This window comes from Apis mellifera, linkage group LG3 (genome assembly GCF_003254395.2).
Source record: "Apis mellifera strain DH4 linkage group LG3, Amel_HAv3.1, whole genome shotgun sequence".
In the NCBI taxonomy this organism is placed as follows: Eukaryota; Metazoa; Arthropoda; class Insecta; order Hymenoptera; family Apidae; genus Apis; species Apis mellifera.
The window spans coordinates 3672941-3690563 of NC_037640.1; the positions used below are offsets into that span (position 1 = coordinate 3672941).

The window sequence follows — 17623 nt, forward strand, 5'->3', positions numbered from 1 at the left end:
GAAAAATTTTAAAACACTTTTCTTACACGCTCATGTACGGCAACATGATGGAACATATATCATGGCAAACATTGTAATATTCACATTATCACAATTCATTCATACAATATGACCTCAACTTCTCGCATTTTCTTGAATCACTTTTCGATCTGTTAACACGACTAAGAAATGAATCGCTCGAGGTTGTAACGCTATCCGATGCACCCTACATATTAACATGTAAATATATGTAAATACAGAAGGTGGGCGCGTCTCAAAAGAGAACAGGATTGCCAACTCCACTTGCTTGGCTGCCATGTTACGTAATTGTTCGTTGCACCGCGGCACCGCTTTCAAATATAAGAAATGTCGAGATGTTTCATAGTTTTATAACCTATAATGAATCGCGAATTTCGTACAATTCCTCAACAACGAAAATTGACAATGCTATGCAATCTTCCAATGGCACGAAACTATCTTGTATCGATTTTATGTCATCGCGAGATCGATTGTGTAATCGACTGCATGAAGTTAGGTTAGATTATATGAAAAAACTATTCGTTTATAATCGAATATAATCGAGAACTGATACTGATCAAAAGAAAAGAATTGATGAAAGAAAATTGTAATGTTATTTGAAAGTATGATTGCAACATGTAATCTTCTATAACTAAGAGAGATAAATTAACTTATGAATTGTTAATATGTATCTTGGATGTAATAAATTGTTTATTTAAGAATCTTCTATTTACAATGATTCAATTAAATCTCCTGTTCATCATTGTATTTATATTCAGAATACATTATGTTATACTTACATTTATCTAATAATAAATTCTAATTATATAATAAGTTTTTGGTTAAGAAATGATCCTATTAATAAAATAATTTTAAAATATGAAAATTTTATAAAAATTAATCTTCTTTAGACGAAATTAAAGAACTAGATAGAACACAAGAGAATTTATTTTCGTTAGATCAATTTTAAGCGTAGCAAACGTGACTATAACCTAAAAAGAACAACTAATATCATGACAAACGTAATGAGTTTATCTTTACAAGTTGACACGTTGAAATTGTGAAAAATGATACGAAATTAATGTACATTTGTGTCTACATAGAAAGAAAAATCACTGGCACAACACAAATTATAACAAAACTACAAATAATCCACGTAATACGCACAACCATATTCTTCTTAATCAACAGGTTAACTTTATAAAGAATGACGCGTCGAAGTGAGGGCGTTTAAGTCGCTTTTCGATTCAAAATTCTTGTTTCTAAAATTCTTTTTTAATTTCTTTTTAAAAACTACGATAATACAATTTTTAATATTATAATATTGTATTATGATTTATAATTACAGATTGAATAATATAACATATATTCACACATATATGATAATCTTTATACAATCGAAATAAATTTAAGTATATAAAATTATATAAAATTATATATAAAATTAAGTAATATTAATTTTTATTTATTTATAATATGTTTATGCAATTAGAAGAATCGTCAACATAATTATAAACATAGCAATATATCGTATAAATTATTCATCTACATCGTCCTATTTACAATATTCTTCAACATTACAATGTGGATCACATTATACACATATTTTCTAATCAGATTGATAACTAAAAACGTGGAAATATAGGGTTACGACACATCATGCAACGTTATAAAGCATTATACACATTCCATCCTAATTCATCAAAGATCTGGAAGAAACATAATACATTTCCATTTACATCTTGATAATTAACCTAAATAATAAAATATCCAACGCTGTAAAGAGTTGCGCTTATTTTTTCTCTCTCTCAATTAACCATAAAATATAACGTACCATATATTTTTTACAAGATCCAAGTTCAGAGCTACAATTTACGAAAATGTTACAGAACATTTTTTCAACAACTATTTAGACTTCAGCACTAAGAATATCCAAAGAACATTACTTTGATTTAAAAATAGAATAATTATACGTTTTACTCTAATTATCAGAAGAAAAAAAACTTAAAGTTAAAAAACTTTTTAGTTGCAAAAAACACTTGAACTCAATCGAAGTATTCCGTGTCGTTTCTAAATATTCTCACTTATCGATTCCCTCCACATTTTTTCACGAAACAAAAATTGAAACTTCAATTTTACAAAACTGATTCAACTCTATTGTCACGCTTATTTTAAGGTTAAAAAAATTATTTTTTTTCTGAACGAATCAAACACGAAAATAAGCCAACAGAAAGAAAAAAGAAGAAATAGAAGAAAACCCATTAAAAATTGAATATAAAATAAATATCTCGATTTAAGATTAACTCGAATAAGACAAAACATTACACGATTTTTAACAGAATCGAAAAGATTTTAATTTACGAAGAAAACTCGAATCGTATCGTATTTTCTAAAATATCTATCGATTCGCTCGAGGATCAAAAGATACAAAAATCGATTCCGATTCTGAATCCGCGTGCAACACTACCGGCAATACGATAATTTACCAAAAAACAGTACTGGATGACCGCAACAATGTGGTTTTAACCCAGTAAAAAGAAAGGAAAAAAATTAGCCGAAATGGCGACCGCGGTCAGTCGTCTCTCTTTGAGAGTACAACAACCGAGGCGCACCCTCGAGGAACTACCACTCCCACGGTCTCTGATTATCATTTAACCCGTTTCAATATATCGGTATTTCTGCCTCTTAACGTGCCTGGAATTCTTGGAAAGTTGCTGCCGGTGAACGTCAATCTTCGTAATCGAGTTTCTCCGTAGTTGTCGCAGGATCGATGATCGGCGTCGCTAAGAAAAGAACGGAACGATTGTTGTTTTTCTACAACTTTTCAAGAGGCTATCTTAAAGAACGTGTTTTATTATAATCTTTCTTAAAAAAAAATATATAAAAAGATAGATCGTTCAACTCGATCTTCGTACTTATCCCATTCATCGTCCAACAAATTGTTTCCAAACTTAACTCGTCATCCCCCTCCCCAAACGTTTCGAACGTGGAAATTGATTAATCAATCGAAGAAACAGAGGAAGAAAGCTCGAAGAAATCGAGCATCTCGAGGAGAGAGATGCTCTGCTGCATCGTTCAACGCCCCTCCCTCCCCCTTAACCCGACACGATTTTGCAGACGTCCACCAGCACTGACCTACGGTTTTTCCAGAGACGGCAGACGGGGATGCGCCCCTCCTCTCCTCCCACCCCTGCCAGACGGATGCAGACGCGGTCGCCGCAACCGTGGAAAGAAGAAAAGAGAGCAGAGGAGTTTATATAGCAGAGGACGGGGCAGAGGGCCGAGGAGTCGGGCAAACGCTATAGACGTCGGGACGCTATCCGGTCGATACAGGGAACCGGCAGACTAGGAAGTAAACCCGGGCATCAACCTCTCCCTCTCTCTACCGCCTCCCTGCTACCGCCACCCTTCCCTCCTCCTCCTCCTCCTCCTCCTCCTCCTCCTCCCCCGCAACAACCTCCGCGCCGGGAGGAACCCCCCTCGATCTCTCGAATTCGCTCTCGTCGTCGCTGCTCGGCCGCGGGTGCAACGACCTCGCCCCGCCAGAAATTTGGATCTGGAGCGAGGCGGCTGCGAGGCCGGCCGCAACCTGTGCCGTGCATTTCGTAATTATCGACGCCGCCGGGGTCGGGGTTCGCGGGGGAGGGGGCGCGGAAGGGGTGGAGCCACCGTTTCCCAGACCTGTCTCGCGAACATCTTTCGCGATATTAAACAAGTGGTGCATTGACTTTTCTTCTGGATGGAGGCGCTCTTCGAGAAAGGGCGAGGTTGGGTTATTTAATTTTGGACAATCGAGAAGAAGATTCGTATCCACGAAAATGAAGAAATCGATCCAAGGAATCCATTTTTGTATATAAATTTCGTGAAAGTAAATTCCCTTACAAAATATAAAATATTCTCTGAAAGCGATATGGAGATTCGAGAGAGATATGAAAGAGAGAAATGTGGCACCGTATTGAAAGCTTCTTCCTAAAGGAGGATTTAAAGTAGGAGGCCTTAACGTTTGTGCAGCCTTCTCCCTGTACAGAAACGGGTCAAACTGTTCCCTTCGTGTTCGAGAGTTTCGATGAAGCCTCGAAAGGTTGAGTTATTGCAAATGCAAGAGCAAGGCTGTGTCCTTTTGCCACCTCGCCCGATGCACGGGGACCGGTCCACGTTTGGTGGAAATTTCGGCCGAGGGAGTTTGTCGGATATTGAGAAGTTTCGGGCAAAGTTGCCGCGAGAGCTGGTCGTACAGAGAGAGAGGAGAGGAGAAGTTTCTTGTACGTAGAAGGTTCGACTTGGTTTGACGACGCCGAGTATTTGCTAGGTTAATTGCAATTGCACGAAAGTGGAGCGGTACGGATATTGTGTTTGGAAATGCAAATTTTGCTTTTGGGGATGTGCATTATATCATATGAGATTGCTTATGGGCGATAAGTGTTACAATTGATACATCAGGAGGAAGATAATATATATATAACATATTAAATTTATAGAAAGAATCAGGATTTTTTGCTATGACGAGAGAGAAGGCATTAGATCGAGCGAACGAGTTACCGACCTTAAATAACATATCGTGCGGTTTTTATTTATGCACAACCGAGTTCATGCACCGAGCAAAATTTAATGCGATACGACAGTCTGGCGAAGAACGAAGAAAGGATCTGTGCCAAGGTAATCGAAATGGAATGCTACCCGTCTGATCCTTTTCTTTTCTTTCCTCTTTTTTTCCCTTTCCTATTCCTACTCCCCTCGTTTCGAAACGAATTCATTCAGCATTAAAATTCTCATTTTCTTCCTTTTCAAAAATATTTACAATTATCTGACCAAGCTTCGAGAAAAATTATACATTAAGAGGCAATGCCACTCTTCCTTCGATCAATCATTTTCGAAAGATTCGTCGCATCCTTTCCCCCCCCATAGAACACTGAAAATAGCGGAAACGTGGTCGATCGATTTCGCGTCTCGCCACGTAGACAGGAGGCAAGCGGATCAAGCGAGCAATTATCTCTGGCAGAGACGTATCCGCGAGGCGAGACGCGACAAAGGTCGCCGCTGGCAGCAAACGTTTCACAGCCTCCTGACATTTCCAGCTTTGGAAAGTCTGGGAATTCGCGGGTCGAATACTGTGCACTGTGGCCAATTCAACCGAAACGAAAGGGATCGACCTAGTAAAGTGTGTCCGGATTTAAAAAAAAAATCTTGCGTTCAACGATTATTATTGGAGAAGAAGAGGATAAAAGTAACGAGATTTAAAACAATTCGATTAAATATTCAAAACCGTATAAGAGAAAAATTCAATTCGATTAATAATACCGGTAGACGTTTCAAAAACGCTTAATCCGATGATCGAGAAATTAATTAATAATAAGGAAAATGGCGAATTAGAGATTTCATCTACGATTCGAGTAAGAGAGAAACCAGTCGCGAAGGCAAATCTGGTCGGGAGGGGGAGGGAAAGAGAGAAATCGTTTATCTGGTCAAAAATATCTAGCACGTCTCCATCGCGGTAAGCTAATCGCTCTTCTGACGCGCAGCAGCGCCATTAAAACCAACACGTACCCGGCATGTCGCGCGGATTTTTGCTGGCACAAATTTCCCCGATGCATCGTGTAATCAGCAAAAGCTGGAAAACGTCTCTTTCTCTTTCACACGTGCCCCTCTCTATATATATATGTATATATATACACACATTATGCTAGCCGCCGCCGCGTGTATCTTTTTTTTTTATTCACATAAATTTCACGCTGTCTGAGCGATTGGAGCGCGATATACCGAGTGTTGCTCGAGCCGCCACTTGCAACCTATAATTTACAGGTTAGTCGGAAGAAAAGGGGGAAAAAATCAAGGGGATCGGATCTTAATCGATTTACGGGGTTATATTCTCTTCTTATTAAAATATCACTTGACTAATTTACTCGATGCGTTGGAATATTCTTTTTTTTCTCTCTCTTGGTTCTTTATTTCGATCGATCTTCAATTTTAAATGATTATCGAACGATTCAATTTCTTTTAATCGAATTCGATCCGATGAAAATATATAATGTTTCGTGTCTTTAATCGGTATGATCGGTGGAATTATATATATATATTGGATGAACAAATTAAACAAATCTCCTTGTTAACAATATTAATTTTCGAACGTGTATTATTTCCCTTCCCTTCCCTTCTCACGAATCGTTTCTATGATCGATGATCAGCACGATCGTTTAATCACGAATGCAATTCCAATCCGAGTCATCGATCGACGGAACGAACAACACGCGTGTGTTGCACCTTGGATCCCGACAGCACAACGAGCGAGAGCGTCGTCCATTATGGAAATGCTTGATTTTTTATTCGTTCAAGCATTGACGTTTTTTTCTTTTTTTTTTTTTTTTTAATTAAACGCGCTGCACGTTCTAACACGTCGAAAACGAAGATGGATTATTCTCAGGCTTTCCACGAAATTTGCGCGTAAACTCTCGTTCAATTTAATTTCGTAAAAAAATTTATCGGATGATTAAAAGTGTCGAGTATCGAATAACGGTAATCGATACAGTTGGAGATTTCGAGCGCAATAATGCACTTCAATTTGTACGCTCTTGTTAAATCGTATATGATATATAAACTCTCGCTGATGAAATCGATGAGAAGGGAATGTAGAGGAAAAAAAAAAAAAAAAAAAGATCCCTTGAACGTTGATTCGTCGAATAGGAAAATACCTCGACCGAAGATTTTTCAACGCTGAGCTGACAATATCCTATTCGTTCCTACACATTACACTACGGTCGTTCCACTCGCAGCTGTGCAAACACATCGTTCACCCCTCGACGCGTACTTTGCAAAAATTTTTTCGCAAGGGGCAAGGGTTTCGTCATTTCGCGAAAATATTCAACTCCGACAATGCAACAATTACCGAATCTAATCTCGAATAAACTCGATCAACCTCCTCCAATCCTCTCTGAATCAATTAATTCACGCCGCAATCAATCGAAATTCGTTGTCGAAAAGATGCAGCTTCTCTGCCATCAATTCATCGCGATTAGATACATGAAAGGTGGTTATGTATCGGCGGTTTTGTATCGCGTGTTACGTTTCACCGCAAATACTGGCGGAGAAGTTCGACCCTCTCCGTATCTCTCTTTCTCTCTCTCTCTTTCTCTCTGCGTGCGTGCGTGTGTGCGTTCGTCCCGCGAATGGAAAAGGCCGCGAATAAAATTCCGACCGCGAAGAAAAGTGGGACGCGCGTGTGCCGGCCGCAGAAACTGCACATTTGCATCTCTGAATAACCATACGTCACCGAGTAATAATCGCCCGACTCGTGAGATTTCACCCGATCTGTGCGCGAGAGCCTTTAACCTCTCTTTCTCTCTCGCTCGAATAGATTCTCCGGGATAAGAGATAAGATCACCGGCAAAATGGGAGAAGAAATGGAAGAAGAAGAGAGGTAATTATTTAACGTTCTACGCGTTCGTTTACACCGTATTTAATTAACCTGGAAACGGGGAGCGAGTGAAATAATTATTGGAGAGGATGGTTTGTTGATGTTATTACAAGGTTTAGATTTAATGTTGATGTTATTATTCACGGGGGATTAGATTTTTACTTGTTTCTTATGATAAGAAACTCTGTTAGGAGGGACAAAGATAGCTAGGATCTCGCTATTATGGGTAAATTGATTTTCAATATGAATTTATTGGCCGCGTATAAAAATTCTAAATCTACGAAACAATAAACCCCACTTTCTCCCAACTGGAAACCTCGTCTCTCCGATTTAAATCATACGTCTCGACTTTCTCCGCTGCATAACAATCTCTGCAATCTGTAAACAATCTAATTCCACTTGTCTATAAATATTTACATCTCTCTCTCTTTTTCGCTTCACGCATCGAAATAATAATACGCCGAAATTACGTAATTTCCATTCGATCATCTTTTGCACGCACTCTTATTTCCCTTCAAATTAAGGCAAAATTTCTATCTACGCAAATCCAATTTCGTTCACCTTCTTTCTTTCGAATCATCGGGGAGAGAAAGAAAAGAAAAAAAGGATCTCCTCCCATCCGAGTCGAGCTTTCACTCGATCGTCTCGCTCGCCGAGGAAAGCCGCTATTCCGCGAGCGTTATCGCGCGTGAGACGGGCGCGAGAGGCGGCGGAATGACATAAAGGGGCGCGGTGTGGGTGTAGACGATTCTATCTAAGTCCGAGGGCAATGCACCGAGGCAATGCGTGGCAATGCATGCACGGGAGAGACCCGAGTCTCTCGCTTTAGCTCCCTCCGAAGAGAATCCGAATTCCTGCGCTCGAAACCGATATCTCGACGAGACGATTTTCTCCTCGAATTCGAATGAAAATGGATTGAATGCCCATTCAATTTTATTTTCAATCTTCGCGTTCTTAAAATTTTGAAAAATTGCTCGCTCTTTTCAAAAGTATATTTATTCACAATATGAAAAGAATTGAGGAGTTTTTCTATTCCGAATTTGGAAAAAATTTCGAGGGATGCAAGTTGGAGGAAATGATAGAGGCGCGTTTCAAAGGAGAAAGTGACAGCTGAGTCGGACACCGAAGGAATCAGCTGTCACACGCGCGTCGCTCATCGACCGATCAACTTCGATGCTGAAAAACCTTTTTCCCTCTCACATGTTCGAGATTAATCTACGATTTCGATCATGTTGCATTATCATTATATAGAATCAATTATTTCGAGCGTGTTATGATTACGAATATCTTTTGGAAATTGCAAATCGATAGCATTTGGCATTTCTCCACTATTCTTATCGAAACTTTTAAGATAGAAAAACCTCCTTTCCCGATATCTGCTTCTTCTCTAAGAAAGCGAGAAGAGAAAAGAAAATGAAAAATCGTAAAAGGGTTCGAAAGAAGGCTTCGCCGGCCTTTCGATATTAATTTTGTCGATCTTAATTGACCCGGATGCGCCCCTGCTCGAGTGATCGGCCGCATTCGTCGGTGGTCGCGTTACACGGGCCACCGACATCGATCATCCGTGGCAGTGACGTATGTTTCGTGCAGCTTTCCGCCTTGGATCGATGTAATTGGAAACGACTTCCGTGTCATAGATACACGCTGCCTAAATACTTTTATCCTACACGAACCGAGATCGAGTATTACTCGAGATTTAACGAAACGTTTCTCAAGTTATATCCTTCTTTTTCGTTACGAAGAATCGTGAAGAATTTTTCAAATTCTTTCGAACAATCAGCAATTAAAGATCGTTTCTAAGGGAGGAGGTTGAATAGAGAAGAGGAGGATTTTTTCGCGATCCGTGAACCGAGTTTTATCGATTCGTAACACAATGAACGGTTCATTCGACTTTCATCCACGGTATGCGGCAAATATCGAAGCGAATATATAGAGATAAGAGTTTTGCACGACTGGCGAGCAAACTGTACGAGTGTCGGTCACAGATTTTTCTATCCCCCGCCACACGATTGCGTCATGATTTACGAACTTTTTCCGGGCAAAGGAATCCGATCGATAAACGGCCGATTTGTTTGGTCGTCGATAACACGACGAGTTTCTTTCTTCTATTCTCGATACGATAACCGATAACGACTCGATAACGTTTCACAACTCGATCATTCCTATCCAACTACTTTTATTGATTTTATTATTAACGATAAAGTGAAAGAAATCGGAATAATTTTGACGATGTAAAACTCTAAATTCGAAGCTCTTCCCCTTGGCACGATCGAAACGTTTAACGAGATCGATAAATCGAGATATTTTTCGAAACTTTTCCTTCATCTTCTCACGATACGCGTTTAATACAAGGGACAATCCACTCCAGTGTCCACCTGGCACTGCCGAGGGCCTCGTTATCTCCAACATGGCGGCCGGCCACTCGATCGAAATAGGACGCAGCCGCCGATTCCTCCTCCGTTGACACACAGGGATCCTTTGGATCGAGCACGATAACCTTCCTTCTGCCTCGATACTCGAGATCTCTCGATCCTTCCAGGCTTGGAATTGGCCAGATCTCCTCCTCCAAATTCCCTCCTCCACGTTTCGGAATACATCGTGCGGATACGTTTTCAATATACGCAGGAAGACGATATTCGAGATCGTCGTCTAAATTAAAGGAGCAAAAAAATCTTTTCTTTTCTTTTTTCTTTTCAGAGAGATTGATCTTGGAAATGTTATTTTATCATCGACTGGCTTCGGTTACTTGAAAATTGTCTTCGTTTCTTCAATTTGATTGGAAAGTAAATGTACGATACCTGTATGAAAATGTCGAGAACGATGAGACAACTTCAAATAGGATAGAATAGGCAACGCGTTCTTACCTGAAACAGAGAGGAGAATGAAATTAGAAAAATACAGCGGGGAAATAATAACAGTGAATCGGAATTGGAAAGTAGGAAAGTAATAATCTTTCGATAGAATACTGTTTCACGAGTATTCGTTATTCTTAAGAAGAGAAAAGAAATCTATCCCATTTACTTTACGACAGGTTCGAATCGATCTTGGCCCCTGGCGCGAACCCACCTGCGAAAACGATCCTAACCACACAAAAGAGGGTCGACCACCTTTAAATCATCGGTTCTACGCAAAACGACTACGAGGATGATGATGATGATCCCCGTCCATCACCACAGACCGCAAAATCTACTCATTAGGATCATTTCATCGGCTGCAGGTAGGCCTATGATTCCGAAAGAGGAGGATGGAAAAGGTAGATGGGTAGATAGGCAAAATAGAAGAGGAGAGAGAGAGAGAAAGGATCTTCTGCAAGCCACGTAGATGAATTAATACCAATTGTACAACGATATTATTATAATAAATATGATATTTATATCAAAGTGCAAATTATTATTTCACACTTACACTACCCCTTTCGAATTTCGCTCGAGTTTAAATAAAAAAAATAATAATTTTCCTCCGCGAAAGAAAGAGAGTATCTCGGGTGGAAGAGGAGTGGTTGGCCACCCCTGGCCTGGATACCGCGGCGTGTTGTTCACCTCCGTGTGAAAGTACTCGGCGGCACACGCTTCCACCATCTCCTCCTCCTCCCTCCTCTTCTCTCTCTCTCTCCCCTTGTTTCGCTCTTTTTGCCCGCCCCCCTTCTACTTTTCCTCCTCCACAAGCGCAAGGGTATATATCCTCCACGCTCGTGCGTGCCTTCGTTTTTCTTTTTCTTTCCTTTTCTCCATACTCGAGAGTCCCGTTGGCAGCTTAGAATTCGACAGACTCGTACAACTTTGAAAATTATTTTTCGAATACATATATATATATCACGTTTAATTCTTCCTTAATCAGACAAACGTATTAAAAATTTCAATACAATTTGGGGGAGGAGAAGAACATATTCTTATTTATTCCTCGAGCGAGAGAAATTTTCCACGGAGAAATCTACGAAACAGCTGAAGGTTGAACGCATCATAAACGTGACACTGGGAGCACGTGCACGCTCGCCGGCGTGAACCCGCGCCGGCCAATCTCCTCCGACAGAGAGAGAGAGAGAGAGAGAAAGAGGCGAGAGGTGAAAAACCTACTACTCGCGGAGAAAGGAGAGAATCGATTATCAATCCGAGTTGAACGACCGTCAAGAAATCACGCTCCCCCGAACCGAAACTCTCCTTCAACTTCTATTTCAAAAACTCGAAAAATCTCCATCATCCATCGATAATCTCGCATAAATAAATTTACAATATTCGAGAGAGAAAAGTTCAGCATCCTCTCGCGAGAAAGACGAGGAGCGGCCACTCTCTGGCGCGACGTAGAAATCACGCTCCCCCGAATCGAAACTCTCCATTGAACCTTCAACTCCTATTTCAAAAACTCACGAAAAATCTCCATCATCCGTAATTTCGCATAAATAAATTTACAATATTCGAGAGAAGAGAGAGAGAGAAGTTCAGCATCCTCTCGCGAGAAAGACGAGGAGCGGCCACTCTCTGGCGCGACGTAGAAATCACGCTCTCCCGAATCGAAACTCTCCATCGAACCTTCAACTTCGATTTCAAAAACTCAGGAAAAACTCCATCATCCGTAATCTCGCGTAAATAAATTTACAATATTCGAGAGAAGAGAGAGAGAAAAGTTCAGCATCCTCTCGCGAGAAAGACGAGGAGCGGCCACTCTCTGGCGCGACGTAGAAATCATGCTCCCCTGAACCGAAACTCTCCATTGAACCTTCAACTTCTATTTCAAAAACTCAGGAAAAACTCCATCATAATCTTGCATAAATAAATTTACAATATTCGAGAGAGAAAAGTTCAGCATCCTCTCGCGAGAAAGACGAGGAGCGGCGCGACGTAGGCCGAAAGGACCGGCGCGGATAGGAGCGGGCTTGATGTACCGTTACGAGGCAGAATGGCGGGTTGTTAGTGTGGCAGTGTGTTAGCCGGGCAGGATCACGTAGGTAGGTAGGTAGGTAGGTTGCCGGGTAGCCTCTCCCCGGGCGGAGGTGTAGGTGTATGAACGTGAGCGCGCGTACACGAGGTGAGCCGCGGCGGACACGAGGAAGAGAGGTGCCGCCGTTGCACACCTTCCACCGACATCTTCCATCCGCGATCCTCCTTCCTTGGCTAGGACGAGCAGCTGTGTGCTCGTAGGTAGCCGGGGGAACCTGTCCCTACAAATCTTTATAACCGCTACTACCGCCGTCACCCGCCCTCCCTCTTCCTCCCTCCGACGAGGCGACCGGTGTCCGCAATATATCAGGAGGAGAGAGAGAGGGGGGGGGTGGAGAGGGAGAGGTCTCTTCCTCCTAGGTCCTACCGCTACGTTACGATATTACAACCGATACGGGGAGGATAGTGGTTCCGGCCTCGAGTTTAGTCTCCTCTCCTCTCCTCCTTCACCTCCTCCTCCTTCGATTTATAATACAGTTCCGCAGGGTATTCGTCCCTGTCCCCTTCTTCCCTGGGAAAGAGTTAACCTTTCTCTCGCAGCACAGATCGAATTTCTACGGAATTGGGACGATTCTTTGGGACTCGATTCAATTCCGATCTTCTTTTATTATTTCTATGGAATTTTTAAGCAGGGAGGAGGATTGTGATTCGTATCGAGTTTTTACAATTATCGTTTCGAAAGGAGATTTTGGAATTGGAATTTGTATTATTCGAGGATCGAGAGAAGAGATCGTTTAACGTGAACGGAGGTTTTTTTTTCCTACTCGACTACGGTGGTGGATAAATTTGCAGAGAGCGGCGCGGGTATCGCAGGCTGCTCGACAAAGTGGGTCAGGCGTGTTCCAACGCGCGGTGGAATGTCAAAAATCAGCATTTGCAATTCGAGCGCGACCGTTACTTCTCTCCGATTCATTAAATTACGCGCAATCTCCTCTCCACACTCGGCCGATTGCACAATCTCGCGAGACTTCCGCGTCCGCGAGAGGAAAGAGGCGAGTAATAATTAATCCTGCGCGGTCGACGTCCAATCGTTTCGACGAGATTCAGTTTTAAAAATCAGATTATTTCCGATTCTACAAGGAGGGATAAAATAAGGTATTTACTTTTGTTCGAAACTTGCACGCGGAGCCGAACGACAGTTACTGGGCTCAACCGAGTGTAAAATTGTTATTACTTGATAAATTACAGCGGCGACACCGGTGAATAACCGGCTTCGTGAACTCCGCGACAGCCTTAACATCGTTCCAACCCGTTACCTTCGGCGAAACCACTTTCACCCTTCCGAGCGCCCCCTTTAACCGCTTCTTTAACCGGATCGAGACAAATTTCTACGTGATTTTTAAACTCACTCTCGAGATATATATATATAAAAAAGAAATTAACAAACGAAGAAAAGGCAAGAAACCGTAACACAAATCGTAAAGAAATAGTTTCTAGAAATATGCGTTGAGAGAAAAGAAAAGAATTAACGGAAAATTAAAAACTCACAAATACATATATATATAAATTCCAAAGAGATCACGCGATGGGAAAGGAGCGTGAACACTCTCTTGCGAGGGTCAAAAGGCTAAAAACCGCGCGCGCGTGTACCATAAACACGAATCGGCCAATCGGCTGTTTTATCCTTTGCCGCTTCCTCGATACGCCGCGACAGATACGGGGAATGAGAATAAACGAGTCGCGAAAGTGACACATGCCGTGGCTAGCGTGTTATACCGGCCAAAGTTAAAAGACAATTAATCTGAATAACTCAGCCTAGACCCGGCTCCGTTGTCCCACATTTCGCTACGCAACTCGCGACGCCTCCGCTCCGAGAGAGAAGCTGTTCCCAGAATTCGCTTCCAAGTTGCCTCGATTATTAGATAACTTTAACGGTTTAAGTTTCAACGTCGAAAAATCTTTCCTTCCCCTCGAATCGAATTTCTGAATCTTCCGAAATGGAATAATCGGAAGCGTTTCTCCTATCTCTCTTTGTATTCTTGGAAAGAGAGGCTCTTCGTCATCGATGTATAAATAAGCGACTGTGTTTATCGATCAGGATAAAACACGTAGCTCGGTTTTCCTTCTCTGCCGATTGTCTCGCGCCGATTCGATGAGATAAGTGTTAATGGGCTGGGACCTGGGGGATCGGTTTTAATATCATCGGTTGCGAAACGGTTGGCGTTGATTGACGGCGGATTCTTCATTTCTCTTTAAACACGCGACGAGTACGACGAGATCTTAACGAGAGTTTCATTTAAAGTTCAATAATAAAATTTCATTATTCCTTTCCTTTCCCTTCGTTCTCTGTTTGCTTTTCATTAGGATCTTCATTTACGACGGAGGATGAGACAAAATTAGAGAGGAAAAATCTCTCACGGGTTCCCCGATCAAAAGGTGATAGGTATAACTTTCACTTTCTTTGTTTGCGCGGATTAATTGTAATTATTTGATTGTTTCAAAACATTGGAAAGTGTTTGATCAAGGATCGTCGGTGAGGTGAAAAATTTCCTTTTTCTTTTTTTTTTTTTTCCCCCCTTTTTTTTTCGGAAATCCTTCTCTCGAGAGGAATATATCAATTGCACGCGCATTTTCACCGCGAATCAATAATTGCTCGACAAATATGCCCGACCACCGTGTGTTGTCCGTGTATTTTCTCCCTTGTTCAAACGTTAAAACCCGCCAACTTTCGTTACTCAACTCCGAAGAATATCCGGCACGTTTAAAAAATTCGATCAATTGCCAACACTCTTGAAAAATCTCTCTTAAAAATTCTCCAACCGATGAGATATATAATAACTTCCCTTCTTCCAAGATCGATTTCAAATCGTTCCAAATTTTGTAATTTACGGAAGCGGATTGTGACGATTGTTGAACTTGGACGAAGGAGGAGAGAAACATTTCTGAAGGAAATTCGGATCTGTGCCGAAAATCATGGTGGATGTCGAACCACGAGGCTAATTTTAGAGGCGTGTTTCAGGATCGATTCGACCAGGCAAATTTATTCCTTTCACGCAGCCGGCCAACGCGGAGAAAACAATAGTGAACGTGCGCGCGCGCTATCGTAAATAGCGACGCGTGATTTGCATAAGCCGGCGTGTTCACGAAGATCCAGAAGGTTTGCCACTCGCGTTGCCCCGATTCCGGGATCACGCAACGGGGATGGATCCATCCCCTTTAACTTTTCTTTCCATCCTCGAGTTCATACTAGAAGAGTTTATATTTTATCCGTGAAATCGTGAAAATCGTATCTCGATCAAGAATCGAAGAGAAATTTTTCCGATCGATCGATCGTTTCCTCGTAACCACGTTTACACGTTTACACGTTTACAGTTCAATTACAATCTCTAATCCCTCCATTGCCAACGCTAACAACCTCGATAAATTAATTAACAAAATACCAATTGACCCAAATATTCCAACCTCGTGCGCCGAGCAAAAACAACTGCTACCTATCCCATCCGAGAAAGCGGCACATTGTTATTGCGAGTAATCATTCAATCGCGCGCAGAAAAAAAATAATTCTGCAACAACGGGATTGTTTTGATCGAAAAACGAAAAGAAAAGCAATGCAAAAATATGTATATATATATAAAGAAACGAAGAGTCAGATCGGCTGTCATTAATCGGCCTCCTCGTTTTAGAGACTTAGCCAACGATGAAAGGCCGCCTCTGTAATTCCGTCGCCGTTTTCATGGCGATCCACGTCGGCTGTGTCATCATTGCATAATAACGTTTCAGTCAGAGACACGGTTCGACACCGTGGATGGAACGTCATAAAATAATAGCTCAGCCTTTTACGAGTTTCCACCGATCCTCTCTCTCTCTCTCTCCCTCTCCCTCACTCTTTCTCTCGCTCCGTCACCACAAGTGGTTTCTTGGAAAACCGGTGGTATTCGACGATTACGATCGATCGTTCCTCGATCACGATACCTCGGGAATAATGGATGAGGAGACGACAGATTTGCATTAATTTAATTGTCGAGTGAATTAACGCGTCGCCGTTCGATCCCGCCGATCTTTTCGTAGGGCGGAGGGAGGGGACGGATAAAGAACGGGTGGTTTCGTATCGTATGACGCTCGTTTTCGGCCGCGGTTGAATACAAATTTTGAAATTTTCGCCAATAGCGTATCCGTTGATAATACGTATTGGGCGATACGTGAGCCGGTACACGGATCGGCGAAATGTGTCATTTCACTTTCTTCCCGGTCATTCCTTCAATTTGATAAGGATTAATAAGCGGATGCGTAGACGCGTAGACGGGAATCTTAAGTATCTTCTTTTTCCCTCGAAACGAGATTACACGTGGTTATTCGCAAGATTTTGAGCGAGATTTTTCAATGTTTTGGATATTCCAAGTTTGCGCAAGAAAGAGAAAAAATATATTTAACGGGAGGATGATTCTTTTCCCTTCCAAGATCTTTGTTGTTAATTAAGCGTAATAAATAAAAGAATCGTCACGCGATATTCCCCGAATATTCGAGTCGCGTAATTCGATACCAGTTTCCAAAAACACAATCCAACGAAATCCCAACTACTTCCATTAAAAGGAATCCGTTCTCGACGGATTCCAACTTGGATAAATAAAAAAAACGAATAAATGAGAGAGAGAAAGAGAGAGAGAAAAGAAGTAAAAAATGAAAAAAGGAGACAGATAAAAAATTCACATAAGGTTGGACATTTTTATACGGTCTTAAAATCTAAGATCGTCTAAGGGGTGAAGAAAAAAAAAAAAAAGAAAAAAAGAAATGGAGACACGGTTGTAAAACGCGGCTAGTCGATCGCTAGCACAGTGTTTCCCAACCTGTGACCCCTCCCACCAACAGGGAGGGGTTCACAAAGTTTCAAAGAGGATATCTATATACGATTATTCTTTCGAAATAAAATTGTTTCGACCGCAGAAAATTGCGAAAAATGCAATAATAGATTCCATTCTTCGACTAACACTCTCCTCTTAACCACCATAAACAAACTATTACATTTAACAACACTCGATATTCCATCCGATATTCTTCTATGTAAAAAAAAAATATGCTACATTTACCTGGCCCTATTGAAAAAAAAAATTACTATTCCAGCCTGCTATAAAATGAGGTCACGTCTCAAAAAAAACGTTGCGAAACACTGGGCCAACAGGACGCGTATAAATGGTGCTCGTAAAAAAAAAAAAGAAGAAAAGGGAGAAAGAGAAAGAGAGGAACAAGAAAGGGGGAAAGGTCGAAGCCACCCCGCGAGAAGTCGCGCGATAAACTCGATAAAAGCGGGGGACAGATCGAATCTAGCGCTGCCTGTTTCAAACTCAGG

General features: G+C 41.4%; 2 protein-coding genes across 3 annotated transcripts in view; both read right to left on the minus strand.

Annotated features, from left to right (window-relative positions):
* The window catches only part of LOC410967 (ABC transporter G family member 22), a 145800-nt gene that overhangs the window by 105528 nt on the left and 22649 nt on the right, over positions 1 to 17623 (minus strand). The window lies entirely within an intron of this gene.
* The window catches only part of LOC100578165, a 78292-nt gene continuing 61679 nt past the window's right edge, over positions 1011 to 17623 (minus strand). For both annotated transcript variants that reach the window (XM_006559771.3, XM_006559773.3), the window contains 3 exons: positions 10204 to 10269; positions 9781 to 10054; positions 1011 to 2780 (listed from right to left, as the gene is read on the minus strand). In XM_006559771.3, the coding sequence (XP_006559834.1) occupies positions 2645 to 2780; positions 9781 to 10054; positions 10204 to 10269 (476 nt within the window). In that variant the 3' untranslated portion in view covers positions 1011 to 2644. The remainder of the gene's footprint in view (positions 2781 to 9780; positions 10055 to 10203; positions 10270 to 17623) is intronic.